General features: G+C 45.4%; 1 protein-coding gene across 9 annotated transcripts in view; it reads right to left on the bottom strand.

Annotated features, from left to right (window-relative positions):
* CNBD2 (cyclic nucleotide binding domain containing 2) overlaps nucleotides 1–16,060 on the bottom strand; it is a 74,815-nt gene that overhangs the window by 49,805 nt on the left and 8,950 nt on the right. For 6 of the 9 annotated variants that reach the window (XM_063720648.1, XM_063720653.1, XM_063720646.1 and 3 more), the window contains exons 3-4: nucleotides 6,219–6,356; nucleotides 3,300–3,353 (exon numbers count right to left, since the gene is read on the bottom strand). In XM_063720648.1, coding sequence (XP_063576718.1) covers nucleotides 3,300–3,353; nucleotides 6,219–6,356 — 192 coding nt within the window. Of the gene's footprint in view, nucleotides 1–3,299; nucleotides 3,354–6,218; nucleotides 6,357–10,854; nucleotides 11,391–16,060 lie in introns of those variants that run through there. The other 3 variants (XM_063720654.1, XM_063720649.1, XM_063720650.1) reach the window with 3 other exon arrangements.

The raw sequence follows: 16,060 nt of genomic DNA, 5'->3' as shown, positions 1-16,060 counted from the left end.
TGAGGACATTACACAGTCTAGTATTCCTCACAACCACACACAGATCTAGGCCTGCCTTAGGAGCTCAAAAAACTGTCTGGGATGGGGAAAAGGGAATACACTTCAAATAGGGCCTAGGAGACTTGGCCTGTCTGCTTCTCAAACACCATTTCTCATCATTTTCCCTTCACTCACTGCAGGCCAGCCATACCCCTACTGTGTTCCTTCAGCGAACAGGAAGGATCAAGAAAGAATGACTGACCATACTCCCACTACCCAAAATTAGCCATTAACATCTGGCATACTAACTTCCTCTATTTTTCTTAGGTGTAAGTAAAATTTTTGGAAATAACACATATTTTCCATTAGAAATCAGAACAACACAGATGGTTAAAATCCTCTTATATGTATACACCACCCCAATCCAGATCTGCTCCCTACCATCTGAGTTTACCACTTTTATGTATGCATATATATGTACCCACAGAATATATAAGACTATTTTGTATTTTAAAATTTACTGCTGGGCATAGTGGCTCATGCCTGTAATCCCAGTGCTTTGGGAGGCCAAGGCAGGAGGATCACTTGAGCCCAGGAGTTCGAAACCAGCCTGGGCAATATGGCAAGACCCTCATCTCTACAAAAAATTTAAGAATTAGCCAGGCATTGGGCCTGGTGCGGTGGCTTATGCCTGTAATCCCAGCACTTTGGGAGGCCAAGGCGGGCAGATCACGAGGTCAGGAGATCAAGACCACCCTGGCTAACACGGTGAAACCCCGTCTCTACTAAAAATACAAAAAATTAGCAGGGCGTGGTGGCAGGCGCCTTTAGTTCCAGCTACTCGGGAGGCTGAGGCAAGAGAATGGCGTGAACCTGGGAGGCGGAGCTTGTAGTGAGCCCAGATCGCTCCACTACACTCCAGCCTGAGAGACAGAGCAAGACTCCGTCTCAAAAAAAAAAAAAAAAAATTAGCTGGGCGTAGTAGCACACACCTGTAGTCCTAGCTACTGGGGGGCACTAAAATGGGAGGACCGCTTGAGCCCAAGGAGGTTGAGGTTGCAGTGGGCTGTGATTGCATCACTGCACTTCAGCCTGGATGACAGAGCAAGACTCTGTCTCAAAAACTAAAAATAAAAAAATTTACATAAATGTCAGACTGTAGACATCACTTGTGCAATTTGCTTTTCTTCACTCCGTGTTTTTCTAAACAATGTTTTTTAAATGTATCCATTGTTTCCACTGTCTGACAGTTGCTGCAATAATTGAGTCTACGATTCTAAGCCTCTCTAATACTAAGGGTTCTCTGTGAGAAGTTTAGCATTATTAGAAGCCCAACCTGGACTATACTGAGGCTTAGTTTTCCATCAGAATCCAAATGCTGTGCTGAGGGGCAGGTTATATATGTATAACTATATATGTATGTGTACTATATTATATATTATATGTCATTTTTACTTAGATATAATTCACATGCCCTGTAAATCACCATTTAAAGTGCACAATTCAGTGTTTTTCAGTGTATTCACAGAGTTGTACAACAATCACCACACTGTTTTGGAAGCTTTTCATCACCCCAAAGAAACCCTATACTCATTAGCATCACTCAGAGGGCTGGGCTTGTTGTTTTCTTGGGGTGGGGTGGGGGCAGTGGGACAGGGTCTCACTCTGTCACCCAGACTGCAGTGCAGTGGCACAGTCATAGCTCACTGTGACCTCGATTTCCCAGGCTCCAGCAATCCTCCCACCTCAGCCTCCCAAAATTCTGGGATTACAGGTGTAAGCCACCGTGCCCAGCTAATTATTTTTATTTTTTAATTTTTAGTAGAGACAGGGTCTCACATGTTGCTCAGACTGGTCTAAAACTTCTGAGCTCAGGTAATCTTCCTGCCTTGGCCTCCCGAAGTGCTGGGATTACAAGCGTGAGCCAGCACATCTGGCCAAAGGGCTGGTTTTTAAAATGAGTCTCCAGCTGGGCTCAGCAGCGCACACCTGTAATGCCAGCTACTCAGAAGGCTGAGATGGGAGGATAAATTGGCTCTCTACTTTTCTCTGTGTTGGAACCAGAGTCAGGCATGATTCATTTGAGGACCACCTACAGGCCTTGCCCATAACAAAGAATTTTCCCTTTGTGCCCTGTTCCCTCCCTCTACTGCGGTGCACAGAATTGCCCTCATATCTAGAGTTCTGTGGCTCTCAGATAGGCCCCCAGTTTCTCCTGCCTGAAGGAAAGAGCCTAATTAACCTTCAGTGCTCAGTGTCACACACTAGCCAGCCTGAAGAGCTGAAGAGTCACAGAGCTTGAATGACTTGAGTATGCTTCATACACGAGGGGGCACGAAAAAATAAGGCTGTGCCCAGGAGAGGCAGGCAACAGAAGCCATAGCTGGGCTCCAAGAAGAGAAAGGGGTGGGACAGGAGATGGGCACAGGTGACCCTGATACCCATTATAAAGTTCTGTTCTTTCCCCTTTCCCTGAGGAAAAAAAAACAACATGGCTACTCCAAGCCAGGGTCAAGTCAGGTCTGCATTGGTGAGAATTTCAGATCTTCCCTATAAATAGGTAGGCTCTTTTAAATTTTAAATTGGATTTTAATATTTAATACCCAGGATATCATGGAGAGAAGCCAAGAAGATAACAATGATGAGATTGAAATTCAGGGAACAAGTCACACAGTCCAAAGCTCCCACAGATATAAAAGCATTCCCTCATCAAAATGAGAGGACTCTTTTTTAGAGAGGGGGCCTCGCTCTATCACCCAGACTGGAATGCAGTGATATGACCATAGCTCACTGCAGTCTTGAACTCCTGGCCTCAAGTGATCCTCCCACCTCAGCCTTCCGAGTGTCAACAGGTGTGCTGCACCTGAATAAGACTCTTTAAGGGTATCTGACACCCAGATGCGAGAGGTGTGCCCAGCATCTCTCAGAGAATTCAGGGCAGAACCAGAATTCACACAGGTCAGCCCTTTCCCACCACCCAAATTCTTCCTCTCTCTGGGACTCTCACATCCTCTGCTTTATCTTTTCCTGCTGTTTTCCCACGGGTCCAAGCCCAGGAACTCTCTCCCATTGGTTTTGCTCAACTGTGCAGTGACAGCTGGTTCCTAGATGCTCACAGTCTTGGAGCTCCAGGGCTGGAATGAATCACTGATATCAGCTATTTTATTGATGAGGAAACGAAGTGGCCAACTCAGGGTGACAAGCTGAGTTGGTGGCAGAGCCTAGACTGAAACCAGCTCTGCTGATGCCCAGCCAGGGTTTCTTCCAAGCCAGGGTGCAGAAAGAAAATTCCCCCACAGCAAGGTTCGAGCTATGCATACCTCCTCTGCAATGAAGTCCATGGTATCAAATGTGACTCGGCTTTGTGTCTTTTTCTGAAAGAAAGAGGGCAGGGAGAAGAGGGAGAATCAGCAAGACTGCCCCTAGAACTTTGCATCTAGAGCCTCCTGTGTACCTGGACCACCATGGTGGGCAGGAAGCCATGGGAAACCTCATAGCAGCCGGCCCTTTCAGGCCTGCCTCTGCTCGAAGGCCCCAACTCAGCACTAGGCTTGGGTCCAGCATTGACAACATATTATTGTGAAGGCAGAGAAATATGGGGGTGGGGAGAAGGAAAGGAGGATAAGGAGGAAACAGGAAAGGAGAGAGAAAAGGAAGGGGAAAAAGCAGCAAACAAACAAGCATAGAGGAGGAAGAAAAGGAAGGATAAAAAGAAAGGAACAGGCCGGGCGCGGTGGCTCACGCCTGTAATCCCAGCACTTTGGGAGGCCGAGGCGGGTGGATCACAAGGTCAGGAGATCGAGACCATCCTGGCTAGCACAGTGAAACTCCATCTCTACTAAAAATACAAAAAATTAGCCTGGCGTGGTGGCAGGCGCCTGTAGTCCCAGCTACTCAGAAGGCTGAGGCAGGAGAATGGCGTGAACCGGCGAGTTGGAGCTTACAGTGAGCCGAGATCACGCCACTGCACTCCAGCCTGGGCAACAGAGCGAGACTCCATCTCAAAAAATAAAAAAAAAAAGAAAGGAACAAATGAAGCCAACCTTTGTTAAGTGTATTTAATGAGCCAAGCACAGTGTATCTTCCCTGCCTTATTCCATTTAGTCATCAGGACAAAGCAGGTTTTATTAAGCCCCATGTGGGACTGAGATGGTGAAGGAACTTGCCCAAGGATCACACAGCAAGTCAGTGGTCTAGCTGAGACCCCAACTCAAGGCTTTCAGCAAACCCAATTCCGTGTCTGGAGTGTGGCCTCAAGCCACATGTCATTTGTTCCTTGGAGCCACTCAGACCCGTCTCATCCCCACCACCTGTTTATCCTTTGCATAGCCATGTGGTGCTTCTCAGGGAGGCTACTGAAGGAAAGAGGCAGTGCTCAGAAACATCCAGATTCACACATCTACTGAAGCAGTCTAGGGCTCCCCACCTGATCCTGCACTCCAGCCACCCAGTGCTCCGCCTGACAACCCTATGACCCTTATAGGCTGCCCTTGAGAGGCTTCTGCTTTGCTCAAGCCACTTTGGCTGGCCAACGTGGTTAGGCTTAGCCTCACATTCCCCTGACAACAAGTGACTCAGCATCTTAGCTTCCAACTGCCCCATGCATCAGGCCACGTCTTCTGGTAACCAAAGCCCTCTGATCTCCAGGGCCCATTGCATCACCATTGCATGCCACCCTAAGAGTCAGGAGGTCCTTCCTGAGAGCTAACCTGAGTCTTTTGGTTACAGTTCTTCTACTCCATTCATTTTTCATCTCAGCCCAACCACAGGGCTGCAGCCTTGTTTGGTTTGGCCAGCACAGGGTCTTAAAATATAATCATTGTATCTGAATGTCTTTAGATGAGGTGTATCTTTCCTCTCCAGCTGGCCTGCTGTATCTTAAACTCAGCTACATACACACTAGTTATATTACCTGCTGGTCCCTCAGAAACCAGTTTAAGGCTGCCTTTCCTTCCCCCATCACCAGCCCTGTATCCCCCTTTCTTTGGCCACTATCTGTCAGAAGCCCTTTAGGAAAATTTCTTGGAGTGAATCACTAGATGCAGAGGGGTGGGGACTGACTCTAGTCATTCCTGAAACAACAGAAAAATGGGCAGGATTTGTCCAGGTGATTGCTGGGGAAACTTTGAAGCCCTCAGCAACACACCTAGTAGCAATGAAGATACCTCTGGGGAACTAGAACAAGTTAGCAGAAGGGTGACCAACTTTTCTGAGCTAAAGAAGGGCACATGATCTACCACTGGGATAAAATATTTTAAATTGGGACCTTCTAGGGAATCTAGAAACACGGTCACCAGGCCGGGCACGGTGGCTCACGCCTGTCATCCCAGCACTTTGGGAGGCCAAGGCAGGTGGATCACGAGGTCAAGAGATCAAGACCATCCTGGCTAACAAGGTGAAACCCTGTCTCTACTAAAAATACAAAAAATTAGCCGGGTGTGGTGGCAGGTGCCTGTAGTCCCAGCTACTAGGGAGGCTGAGGCAGGAGAATGGCATGAACCCAGGAGGTGGAGCTTGCAGTGAGCCAAGATGCACCACTGCACTCCAGCCTGGGCAACAGAGCAAGACTCCGTCTCAAAAAAAGAAAAGAAACACGGTCACCACAGTGAAAAACGCCCTGAAAATGACCCCTGCCCCGAAGTAGGGGTGTAGGAAAGAAAGTAGAAACGCGAATAGAGCGAGTGTGTGCGCATTTAGAAAACCCTGGTTATTGTGACTCCTGGATTGCTTCTGGCTCTTTTGATCACCGTTGAAATGGAGACCACTTCTCTACTCCCAAGGTTTCTTTCCACATGGAGGGAGGTGTATTAGTAGAACACTACTGGCCTCTCTCCTTTTACCTTGAGGAGTGACTTAAACTCTTTGATGAATTTGGAAAGAGAAAAACTAGACATGATCGTCTCCTTCCCTCTGAGCCCATATTTTGCTCCACCTTTCCCTGCCATGAGTTTCGGCAGCAGGCCTGCTGTTGCAGTGGAGCCTGCCTTGGTCCAGCGTTGCCTGTGGCTAGGCATGTAAGGCTGTCTAAATCTGGGGTTCAGTATTAGGTAAACCTCTTGGTTGATGATATACGTCACCCTCTCCAACAGAAGTCTGGTCATTAATAAAAGTGACCATTGGGTCTCTCATCTGCTTTTCCTTTTGTCTTCTTTCTCAGTTCTGAGCTTGGGCCAGGAAGTGGGATGCAATTTATTGGGCCTCTTTAAGCCCTCATAATCCTGCTGAGCCCAGCTGCTTACATCCCAGAAGGAGAAGATAGGGTGCTTCCAGTGAGCAGTCTCAATGATTTGATATTCCCGGAATCCCCTGAGGCCTTGGCGGAACATTTTACACACTCGGATCATTATGATGATATCCGTAGCGAGCTGGTACAGTCCCTATGGAAACAAAGCAAACGAGATCAATAGAAACCATCTGTTCTCAACAGTCAACAGCAGGCTGGATGGTACTGAACAAGGTGAAATTTACCAGGATTAAATGCAGTAGTGAGCTGGAGTGATGGTTACATTTTCAGGAAGTTTGCAAGCCTGCTGAAATTAGGTTGGTAACTTAAAACTGGCCATGGTAGGAGTACTTATGCCACAGAAATTGGCAGCTACTAGTCAGGGCACCTCCTCTCCCCAGAAGCTAGTTGTTATGCACCAGCAAACCAGCTAAATGTCAAGTCCTTCAATTCCATCCACAAAATAAGTGGCACGACTAATTGCAGGCAGTATAGGTATGATGTACAGAGCCTGGATTTTAGAATCAGATAGATCTGACGGAATAATGGTAAGAGGAATGCAACACTGCTGGCTGTCAAGATGAAGGAAGGGCCCACAAGCCAAGGAATGTGGGTGGCCTTTAGAAGCAGAAAAGGCCATGAGCCTTGAGAAAGGAATGCTCACACCTTGATTTTAGAACAAGAACATCCATGTCAGACTTCTCGCCTACAGTACTGTAATATAATAAATTTGCTTTGTTTTAAGCCATCAAATTGTGGTAATTTGTTATGGCAGCCATAGAAAACTTATATAACACCTAATCGAAGATGGGCCACCCTACCGTTTCCCCAGGAATTTGGAATTGGACTGAGAACAAGTGAATACAGAGGATAGGGAAAAATCCAGGATGTAGAACAATCTACAAATCAATGAACCTAGTTTCTTCAAAAAGTCAATTTCATGATGAAAAAAACAAGGCATGGGGGCTGCTCTAGATTAATAAAGATTCAAGAGACATACCAACGGTATGCTTCTTGATTGGATCCTGATTCATGATAACAAGTATAAAAGGCACTCTAGGCCAGGCGCGGTGGCTCACACCTGTAATCCCAGCACTTTGGGAGGCCAAGGCAAGTGAATCACCTGAGGTCAGGAGTTTGAGACCAGCCTGACCAACATAGTGAAACCCCTTCTCTCCTAAAAATACAAAAATTAGCCTGGCATGGTGGTGCGTGCCTGTAGTCCCAGCTACGCGGGAGGTTGAGGCAGGAGAATCACTTGAACCTGGGAGGCAGAGGTTGCGGTGAGCTGAGATCGCGCCTCTGCACTCCAGCCTGGGTGACAGAGCAAAGGCACTCTAGGGACAAATACAGAAATTGAATATGACTGTACATTAGATAATATTAGGAAATCAGTGCCGATTTTCTTAGTATGATAGTGGTATTTGGTTACGTGGGTAATGTCATCATTTTTAAGATATGTCATAAAGTATGCAGCTTACTTTCAAACAATTCAGCAAACACATATACAAATACATAAAGCCAGGCCGGGCACGGTGGCTCATGCCTGTAATCCCAGCACTTTGGGAGGCCGAGATGGGTAGATCACCTGAGGCTGGGAGTTCGAGACCAGCTTGACCAATATGGAGAAACCCTGTCTCTACTAAAAATAAAAAATTAGCCAGGTGTGGTGGTGTATGCCTGTAATCCCAGCTACCAGGGAGGCTGTGGCAGGAGAACTGCTTGAACCTGGGAGGCGGAGGTTGCGGTGAGCCAAGATCGCACCATTGCACTCCAACCTGGGCAACAAGAGTGAAACTGCGCCTCAAAAAAAAAAAAAAGAAAGAAAAGAAAAAAGAAAAAAACAAATACATAAAGCCAATACAGCAAAATAGTGAATGATAGATCTAGAGGATGATACATATATATATATGTAAAATAGTTCAAATTTTATGTTTGAAAATTTTCCAATAAAAAACGTAAAAACTTTAGTTTGGGGAGGGGTTAGAAAAAAATGCAAAAACTAAATAAAAGTCTCTGTTTACTAACTTCTATTGAAAAGTACATCGTTAGCTAGGCACAGTGGCACCCGCCTGTAGTCCCAGCTACTCAGGAGGCTGAGGCAGGGAGGATTGCTTGAGCCCAGGGGGTCAAGGTTGCAATGAGCTATGATCGCACCACTGCACTCCAACCTGGGTAACAGAGCAATACCCTGTAACAACAACAACAACAACAAAATGAAACAAACAAACAACAAAAAAAAACAGCTCTGGCACCATGGCTCATGCCTGCAATCCTAGCACTTTGGGAGGCCAAGGTGGGCTGATCACTTGAGACCAGGAGTTTGAGACTAGTCTGGCCAACATGGTGAAATCCCATCTGTACTAAAAAAAACAAAAATTAGCTGGGCGTGGTAGTGGGCGCCTGTAATCCCAGATACTCAGGAGGCTGAGGCACCAGAATCACTTGAACCTGGGAGGCGGAGGTTGCAGTGAGCTGAAATTGCACCACTGCACTCCAGCCTGGGCAACAGAGTGAGACTCTGCCTCAAAAAAATAAATAAAAACAAACAAAAAAAGGAAAAAAGAGAATGTTCTTTTTAAAGTGTATCATAAACAAAGTGAGACGACGAACTGCAGACCGGAAAAATATACTTGCTATGCATATAATCAACAAAGGATTACGATCCAAAATTTATTTTTTGTAATCCTACAAATCAAAAGAAAAATACAAATAACCCAATAGCAAAACAAGCAAAGGTAATTTAAAGGGAAAGTTCAAATTACCTACAAATTGTGAAAAGATTGTTTTTATTCATTTGTATTTATATTTACATTGTTTGTAAAGAGGGGGTTTCACTTTGTTGCCCAGGCTGGTTTCCAACTCTGGCTTCAAGTGATCCTTCCGCCTCAGCCTCCCAAAGTGCTGGGATGACAGGCATGAGCCTTCATGCCCCAGCCAAATTGTGAAACCATTCTTAACATTGCTAGAAATAATGGAAATGGAAATTAAAGTAATAACATGATACTATTTTGCACTTATCACTGGGAACTGGGAAACATGGTACAACCATGTTGAAGAGCAATCTGGCAACATTATATAAAGTTGAGGATGTGTGTACTTCACAATGGAAGAACTGTATGTACTTTATATGTCCTCTTCAGAGAAACATGCACGTACAAGGGGATAGCCATTCTCAGAGCCCTGCTCTGAGAAAAATCATTCTCAGAATCTCCTAAGGTCACAATGAAAGATTCTGGAGGCAGGGGGCACAGGGATTGGAATGTGGGAGTCTAACATTTATTGGATACTCACAGGCATTATCTCAGCCAGTCCTCACAACCACCCAAACTTTTACCTAACTCCATACATAGGAGACTGGGGCTCAAAGTAGCTAAATGGCTGCCAGAGTCCTGGTGAGATAGGAGAATGGCAGGACTTGTTTTCTGGTCACAACCCTGCTGACCAGAACAGGATCTAGGACCCCCTAGCTGTCCCCATCCCTCATTAGCATAAGACACTCCCACCAGTGCCATGACTGTTTACAAATGTCTTGGCAATGACCAGGAAGTTGCTACCTCTTTCCTAGAAAGCTCTAAAAACCCACCCCTCAATTTGCATTAACCTGCCCCTTTATTTGCATGTGATTGAAAGTGGGTAGGAATGAGTATACCACACTTGATCTCAGCCAAAAGGCTGAGAAGGGATTAGAGGTGCCATGATTAGAGGGTAATCATGGCAACATTGTGTGTAACAGTGAATGGCTAAAAACAAATGTCCATTAGTAGGGATCGAAGGGATCACTACATTATGGTTCAGCCACAGGATTGAACATAGCACTAAGTCTGTGTGTGTCAATGTGGATAAAGCTGAAATGATTTTGAGTGGGAAAAAAGAACTATGATGCTATTTATGGTATCATTTTTAAACAGTGTGCCACATACTATATATTGTTTATGGATATATACACATGTGATAATATATAAAAATATAAACAGGAAGGGTGACACCAACTTCAGGAAAGTGGTTACTAGTAAAGAGAAATAAAGGGGCATGGGATGGTAAAGAGCTTTCCCTACACCTGTAATGTTCTATTTCTTAAAAATTAGATATCTATGGAAATATGGGGAAAGGTACTTTATGAATAAAATTAATACTTATTGAGTACAATTTACTATTGTCAGGCATTATCCAAAGCACTATTCTAATACGTAAATCATTTAATCAGTAAATTTATGCAGTAGGTACTAGTATTATCATCTCACTTTACAGAGGAGAAAATAAAGGCACAGCAAACCAAGCAACTTGCTGGGGTCGCATGACTAATAGGTGATAGGGATTTAAACCTAGGTAGTCTGGCTCCAGAGTTCACAAGCTTAACCTATGACTCTATGTTGCTACCCTGCCTTGTTCTCTCTGGATCTCATAATAGCAGGAAGAGTGGGCACAGAACAGGACTCAGTGGCTCTAAGTGTGGCCTATGGCTTGCCCAGTGTGGGGGGCTGGTAGACTACAGGGCAGGGGTCCCTCCTTTGTGCCATGCTGTGACTCCAAAAGGTACAGGATGGCCACCATTCATCCAAGACCCCTCCTACACCTGCATCTACCTTCCTCAAAACACCTGTCTGTTCAATCTTCTGCTCTTCCCTCCCACTGCCCTTGCCCCTCCTCACCAGTTCCTTCTTCAGGAGCTGCCAGGCATAAGTTACCATGTATCTCCTCATGGTTCCTGGGCGGGCAAATGGCACAACTAGCCCCTTTGCCTTTCAAGGGGAGGACTACAAATTTTTCCCCAAAAATCCAGTAATACTAGAAACAAATAGATTTCCTCAGTAACAAGGCAAGAGCTCCACTCCACTCCTCCCACCATACCATCAGCTACTGGAAGCCCTGCTCTGAGAAAAATCATTCTCAGAATCTCCTAAGGTCACAATGAAAGATTCTGGAGGCAGGGGGCACAGGGATTGGAATGTGGGAGTCTAACATTTATTGGATACTCACAGGCATTATCTCAGCCAGTCCTCACAACCACCCAAACTTTTACCTAACTCCATACATAGGAGACTGGGGCTCAAAGTAGCTAAATGGCTGCCAGAGTCCTGGTGAGATAGGAGAATGGCAGGACTTGTTTTCTGGTCACAACCCTGCTGACCAGAACAGGATCTAGGACCCCCTAGCTGTCCCCATCCCTCATTAGCATAAGACACTCCCACCAGTGCCATGACTGTTTACAAATGTCTTGGCAATGACCAGGAAGTTGCTACCTCTTTCCTAGAAAGCTCTAAAAACCCACCCCTCAATTTGCATTAACCTGCCCCTTTATTTGCATGTGATTGAAAGTGGGTAGGAATGAGTATACCACACTTGATCTCAGCCAAAAGGCTGAGAAGGGATTAGAGGTGAGTATAAATACAGTTGCCAACATCCCACACACTGGGTATCGACTCTGGATTCACTGCCCATGAGTTAGCCCTGCTCCACAAGGAGAAGCACTATTCAATAAAAGATTGCTGTCTAACACCACTGGCTCACCCTTGAATTCCTTCTTTGGGCAAAGCCAAGAACTCTCCTGAGCTAAGTCTCAACTTGGGGGCTCACCTGTCCTGCAAAGATAGGGCTTTTTTGTTTTTTGAGACACTGTCTCACTTTGTTCCCAGGATGGAGTGCAGTGGCCCGATCTCAGCTCACTGCAACCTCTGCCTCCCAGGTTCAAGTGATTCTCCTGCCTCAGCCTCCTAAGTAGCTAGGATTACAGGCGTGTGCCACCATGCCCAGCTGATTTTTGTATTTTTAGTAAAGAGAGGCTTTCAGCATGTTGCCCAGGCTGGTCTCAAGCTCCTGACCTCAAGTGATCCACCCACCTCAGCCTCCCAAAGTGCTGGGATTACAGGCATAAACCACCACTCCCAGCCAGGGCCTTTTTTTTTTTTTTTTTTAAGAAAGCAGTGTAGCTAAATTTCAGGTACGCTTGCTCTCCATTTGTAGCATCCAATTAACAGAAGCAAGGTCTGGTCCAGCCTGGCCAATGTGGTGAAACCCGATCTCTACTAAAAATACAAAAAAATTAGCCAGGTGAGCTGGTGGGCACCTATAATCCCAGCTACTCGGGAGGCTGATGTGGGAGGATCACTCGAACCCGGGAGGCAGAGGTTGCAGTGAGCCAAGATTGTGCCACTGCACTCCAGCCTGGACGACAGAGAGAGACTCTGTCTCAAAAAAAGAAAAAAAAAAAAAAAAGCGGGAGGGGGAATTGGCATAAATGGCATGCAGAGGAGGGAATGAGCAGGTGGGAGTCTCCATTACCCACTTTGGTGCCTAATCTACCGCCTGGTCGAGCTGCCACCATCTTGGGCAGAACTAGGTTGTAAAGTGGCCTTGTCTCGAAATACTCTCCAGGTGGGGCAGAGTTTCCTGGCAGGCATACTTTTGGTTGTAAATTGACTATTGTCTCTCAAGGCAATCTGGTGGGAGAGGTTTCTACTCTGGAGCTTTTAAGTAAGCACAGAGATACACTTGCTCTAGGAGTGTCTGGTAAAGGGAAAGCAAAAGGTTATAACTGCATTTCTAATCAGCTAAGTAGGAAGTGGGGAACAGAAGAAAAACACAAAAGAGAAAGAAGAAAAAGCTGATTTAAAAAGATAACTCATTCTCTAACTCAGAAAAATGGGTGTACTTGGTTACAGCGGGAGGCTTCTAGGCTGGGAGTAGGTTCATCCAGCACCTTAGCCCAGGGACCACTCTGAGACTTAGAACTTGGAGGCCCTGGAACGTGGGTGCATAGTACTGTCCCATAAGTCTGGTTAAATCAGGACAATAAAACAAAAAAAAACTCAGCAAAACAGAAGACCTCACCCAAATCAAGTGTTGAATATTGAATGGAACTTGGTGACTAGAACTCAAATCTCTGGAGTCCTTCTAAAGATATAGAAAAATATAGGATCTAAAGTGCTTTTTTCCATTAAAGATGACAATTGAGTATCTCAATTTGCTCTTGCACCAGGATCCTCAGTAGAAAATTGTGATTTCAAGCATCACCTGCTCTGCCATTCCTATCTCGTGGGGTATATCTGTTAACTCTCCTCCAACTGATAGGTAGACAGAAGGACACTGAGTTCAGCAAAGATGGCTGGACAGCTGAGAAGAGAGACAAAGGCCACTCTTGGGGTGGGACAGTAATCACACACAGAGGTGAGAAGGGACAAAACTGTTTTTTTTTCCCCCATACCATGAGAAAAGATGTAAAGAATTCAGGGAGAGAAAGAAGAGAAAGTTTTAGAAAGACAGACAGAGAGATGAGGTATGGAGTTTTTGCCTCCCCCACTGCAAACCTAGTCTTAAGGAAGGAAATATAAGAGGATCCCCTTCAAAAGTTTAGGGGGCTTCTGAAAGAAACAACTGGGCCTGGAGAAAGCAAGAGAGATGGTAGGAGATGGCTATAGGCAGGAGGGGTGTCCCATCAGTCCTCTGAACTGCCTGAGGATCCAAGAGTGACAAGGAAAGCATCCAGGCTCACAAGGGGCACCAGATGATGCCAGTAAGACCTGATGAGACCCCAAAAATGGTTACTGCCAACCTCACCTCTTGCCAGCTGTGGTTGTACAATTTCTCTAGGAATTAGATCAGCTTTGAGGAAGAAGAGGCAGGAAGTTTGGAGAGATTTGAATGGGCCCAAGATGAATCAATAAGCCTGAAATTATATCCACTCAAAATTACTGGATTGGATCTCAATTTACCTGAAGACATCCTAAATTAAATTATCTGCAAGGAGGCAGGCTGGGGATTCAGAGGCAGACATTTAAGTCAGTTCTAGAAACTAAGAAAGTTTCATTTCTATTACAGTTCCTGATTTTATAACTGGAACTATTACAGGGTAGAATGCCAAAAAGAGCCCTGGTCCTATTCCTATGTGATCTTAGGTAAGTCACTTAACTACTTGGGGCCTCATTTTCATAATGTATAAAATTGAGTTCGGTTCAATTCCACAAACAATTTATGAGAAGATTCGGCCAAGCACGGTGGCTCACGCCTGTAATCCCAACACTTTGGGAGGCTGACGTGGGTGGACCACCTGAGGTCAGGAGTTCAAGGCCAGCCTGTCCAACATGGTGAAACCCAGTCTCTACTAAAAATACAAAAACTAGCCCAGCGTGGTGGCATGCACCTGTAATCCCAGCTACTCGGGAGGCTGAGGAGGGAGCATCATCTGAGCCTGGGAGGCGGAGGTTGCAGTGAGCAGAGATTGCGCCACTACACTCAAGCCTAGGTGACAGAATGAGACTCCGTCTCAAAAAAAAAAAAAAAAAAAAAAAAGAGAGAGAGAGAGAGAAGATTCTTATTGTTTTGCTGATTATAAAAGCTATACAACAAATGTTTACAAAGCATATGAAGGTGAATAAGATGTGGTCCCTGCTTACCAGGAGTTCACAATATGGTGGGGAAGTAAAATCCTCAGAGAAAGTCTTGCTATAATAAAGCTATGAAAGATATATGAGGCCGGGCGTGGTGGCTCATGTCTGTAATCCCAGCACTTTGGGAGACCAAGGCAGACAGATCACGAGGTCAAGAGACTGAGACCATCCTGGCCAACATGATGAAACCCTGTCTCTACTAAAAATACAAAAATTAGCTGGGCTTTGTAGCGGGCACCTGTAGTCCCAGCTACTTGGGAGGCTGAGGCAGGAGAATTGCTTGAACCTGGGAGGCAGAGGTTGCAGTGAGCCGAGATCATGGCACTGCACTCCAGCCTGGCGACAGAGTGAGACTCCGTCTCTTAAAAAAAAAAAAAAAGAAAGATATATGAAGAGGTGGTCGGGTGCAGTGGCTCACGCCTGTAATCCCAGCACTTTGGGAGGCTGAGGCGGGTGGATCACGAGGTCAGGAGATCGAGACCATCCTGGCTAACATGGTGAAACCCCGTCTCTACTAAAAATAAAAATAAAAAAAAAAATTAGCCGGGTGTGGTGGCAGGCGCCTGTAGTCCCAGCTACTCGGGAGGCTGAGGCAGGAGAATCACTTGAACCCAGGAGGCAGAGGTTGCAGTGAGCCAAGACTGAGCCACTGCATTCCAGCCTGGGTGACAGAGATAGACTCTGTGGTTGGGAGTTTGAGACCAACCTGACCAACATGGAGAAACCCCATCTCTACTAAAAATACAAAATTAGCTGGGCGTGGTGGCACGGGCCTGTAATCCCAGCTATTCGGGAGGCTGAGGCAGGAGAATCGCTTGAACCCAGGAGGTAGAAGTTGCGTTGAGCCGAGATCACACCATTGCACTCCAGCCTGGGCAACAAAAGCAAAACTCCATCTCAAAAAAAAAAGAAAAAAAGATATATGAAGAAAGGGCAGGCTCTGTTCAGGGAGCATGAGACGTAGCTAAAATGTGAGATGCTCAGGAGGTGTGGTTATGAGGAAGGAGGCTGGGCTGGCAGAGGTCATAAACTAGCTATGGCACATGATGTGCCAAGTGAACTTGCAGACTGTTTTATTTGACCTGCATAGTGTTTTGGTTTAAATATTGTTTAAAATTAACTTGCTTGTCTTTAGTTGAGGTATTGGCTCTTTAATTCACCAAAGTCTTCACCTCACACAATTAAGTCATCTGCCAATTAAGTTACCTGTTTGCAACCCCCAGTATGGATCCATAGGGCCTCTTTCAGGTCGAAAATTCTCTAACTAGTGGTTGCAAAATGGCAGTTCACAGGCCATAGCTAGCCTACTGACATGTTTCAACAGAGGTTATTTTTAGGAATTTGAATAAGTCTTTTAACACTTAAATACTAGATTTTTATGAATAATCTTTCAGGAAAAAATAATTTACTAAAGTGACCCCAATAGAAACTATTTATTTATTTATTTATTTTTGAGACAGAGTCTCTCTTT

Source organism: Pongo abelii, chromosome 21 (assembly GCF_028885655.2).
Source record: "Pongo abelii isolate AG06213 chromosome 21, NHGRI_mPonAbe1-v2.0_pri, whole genome shotgun sequence".
In the NCBI taxonomy this organism is placed as follows: domain Eukaryota; kingdom Metazoa; phylum Chordata; class Mammalia; order Primates; family Hominidae; genus Pongo; species Pongo abelii.
The sequence above is the reverse complement of the archived record's forward strand: the minus strand, read 5'-3'. Positions and strand labels throughout refer to the sequence as shown.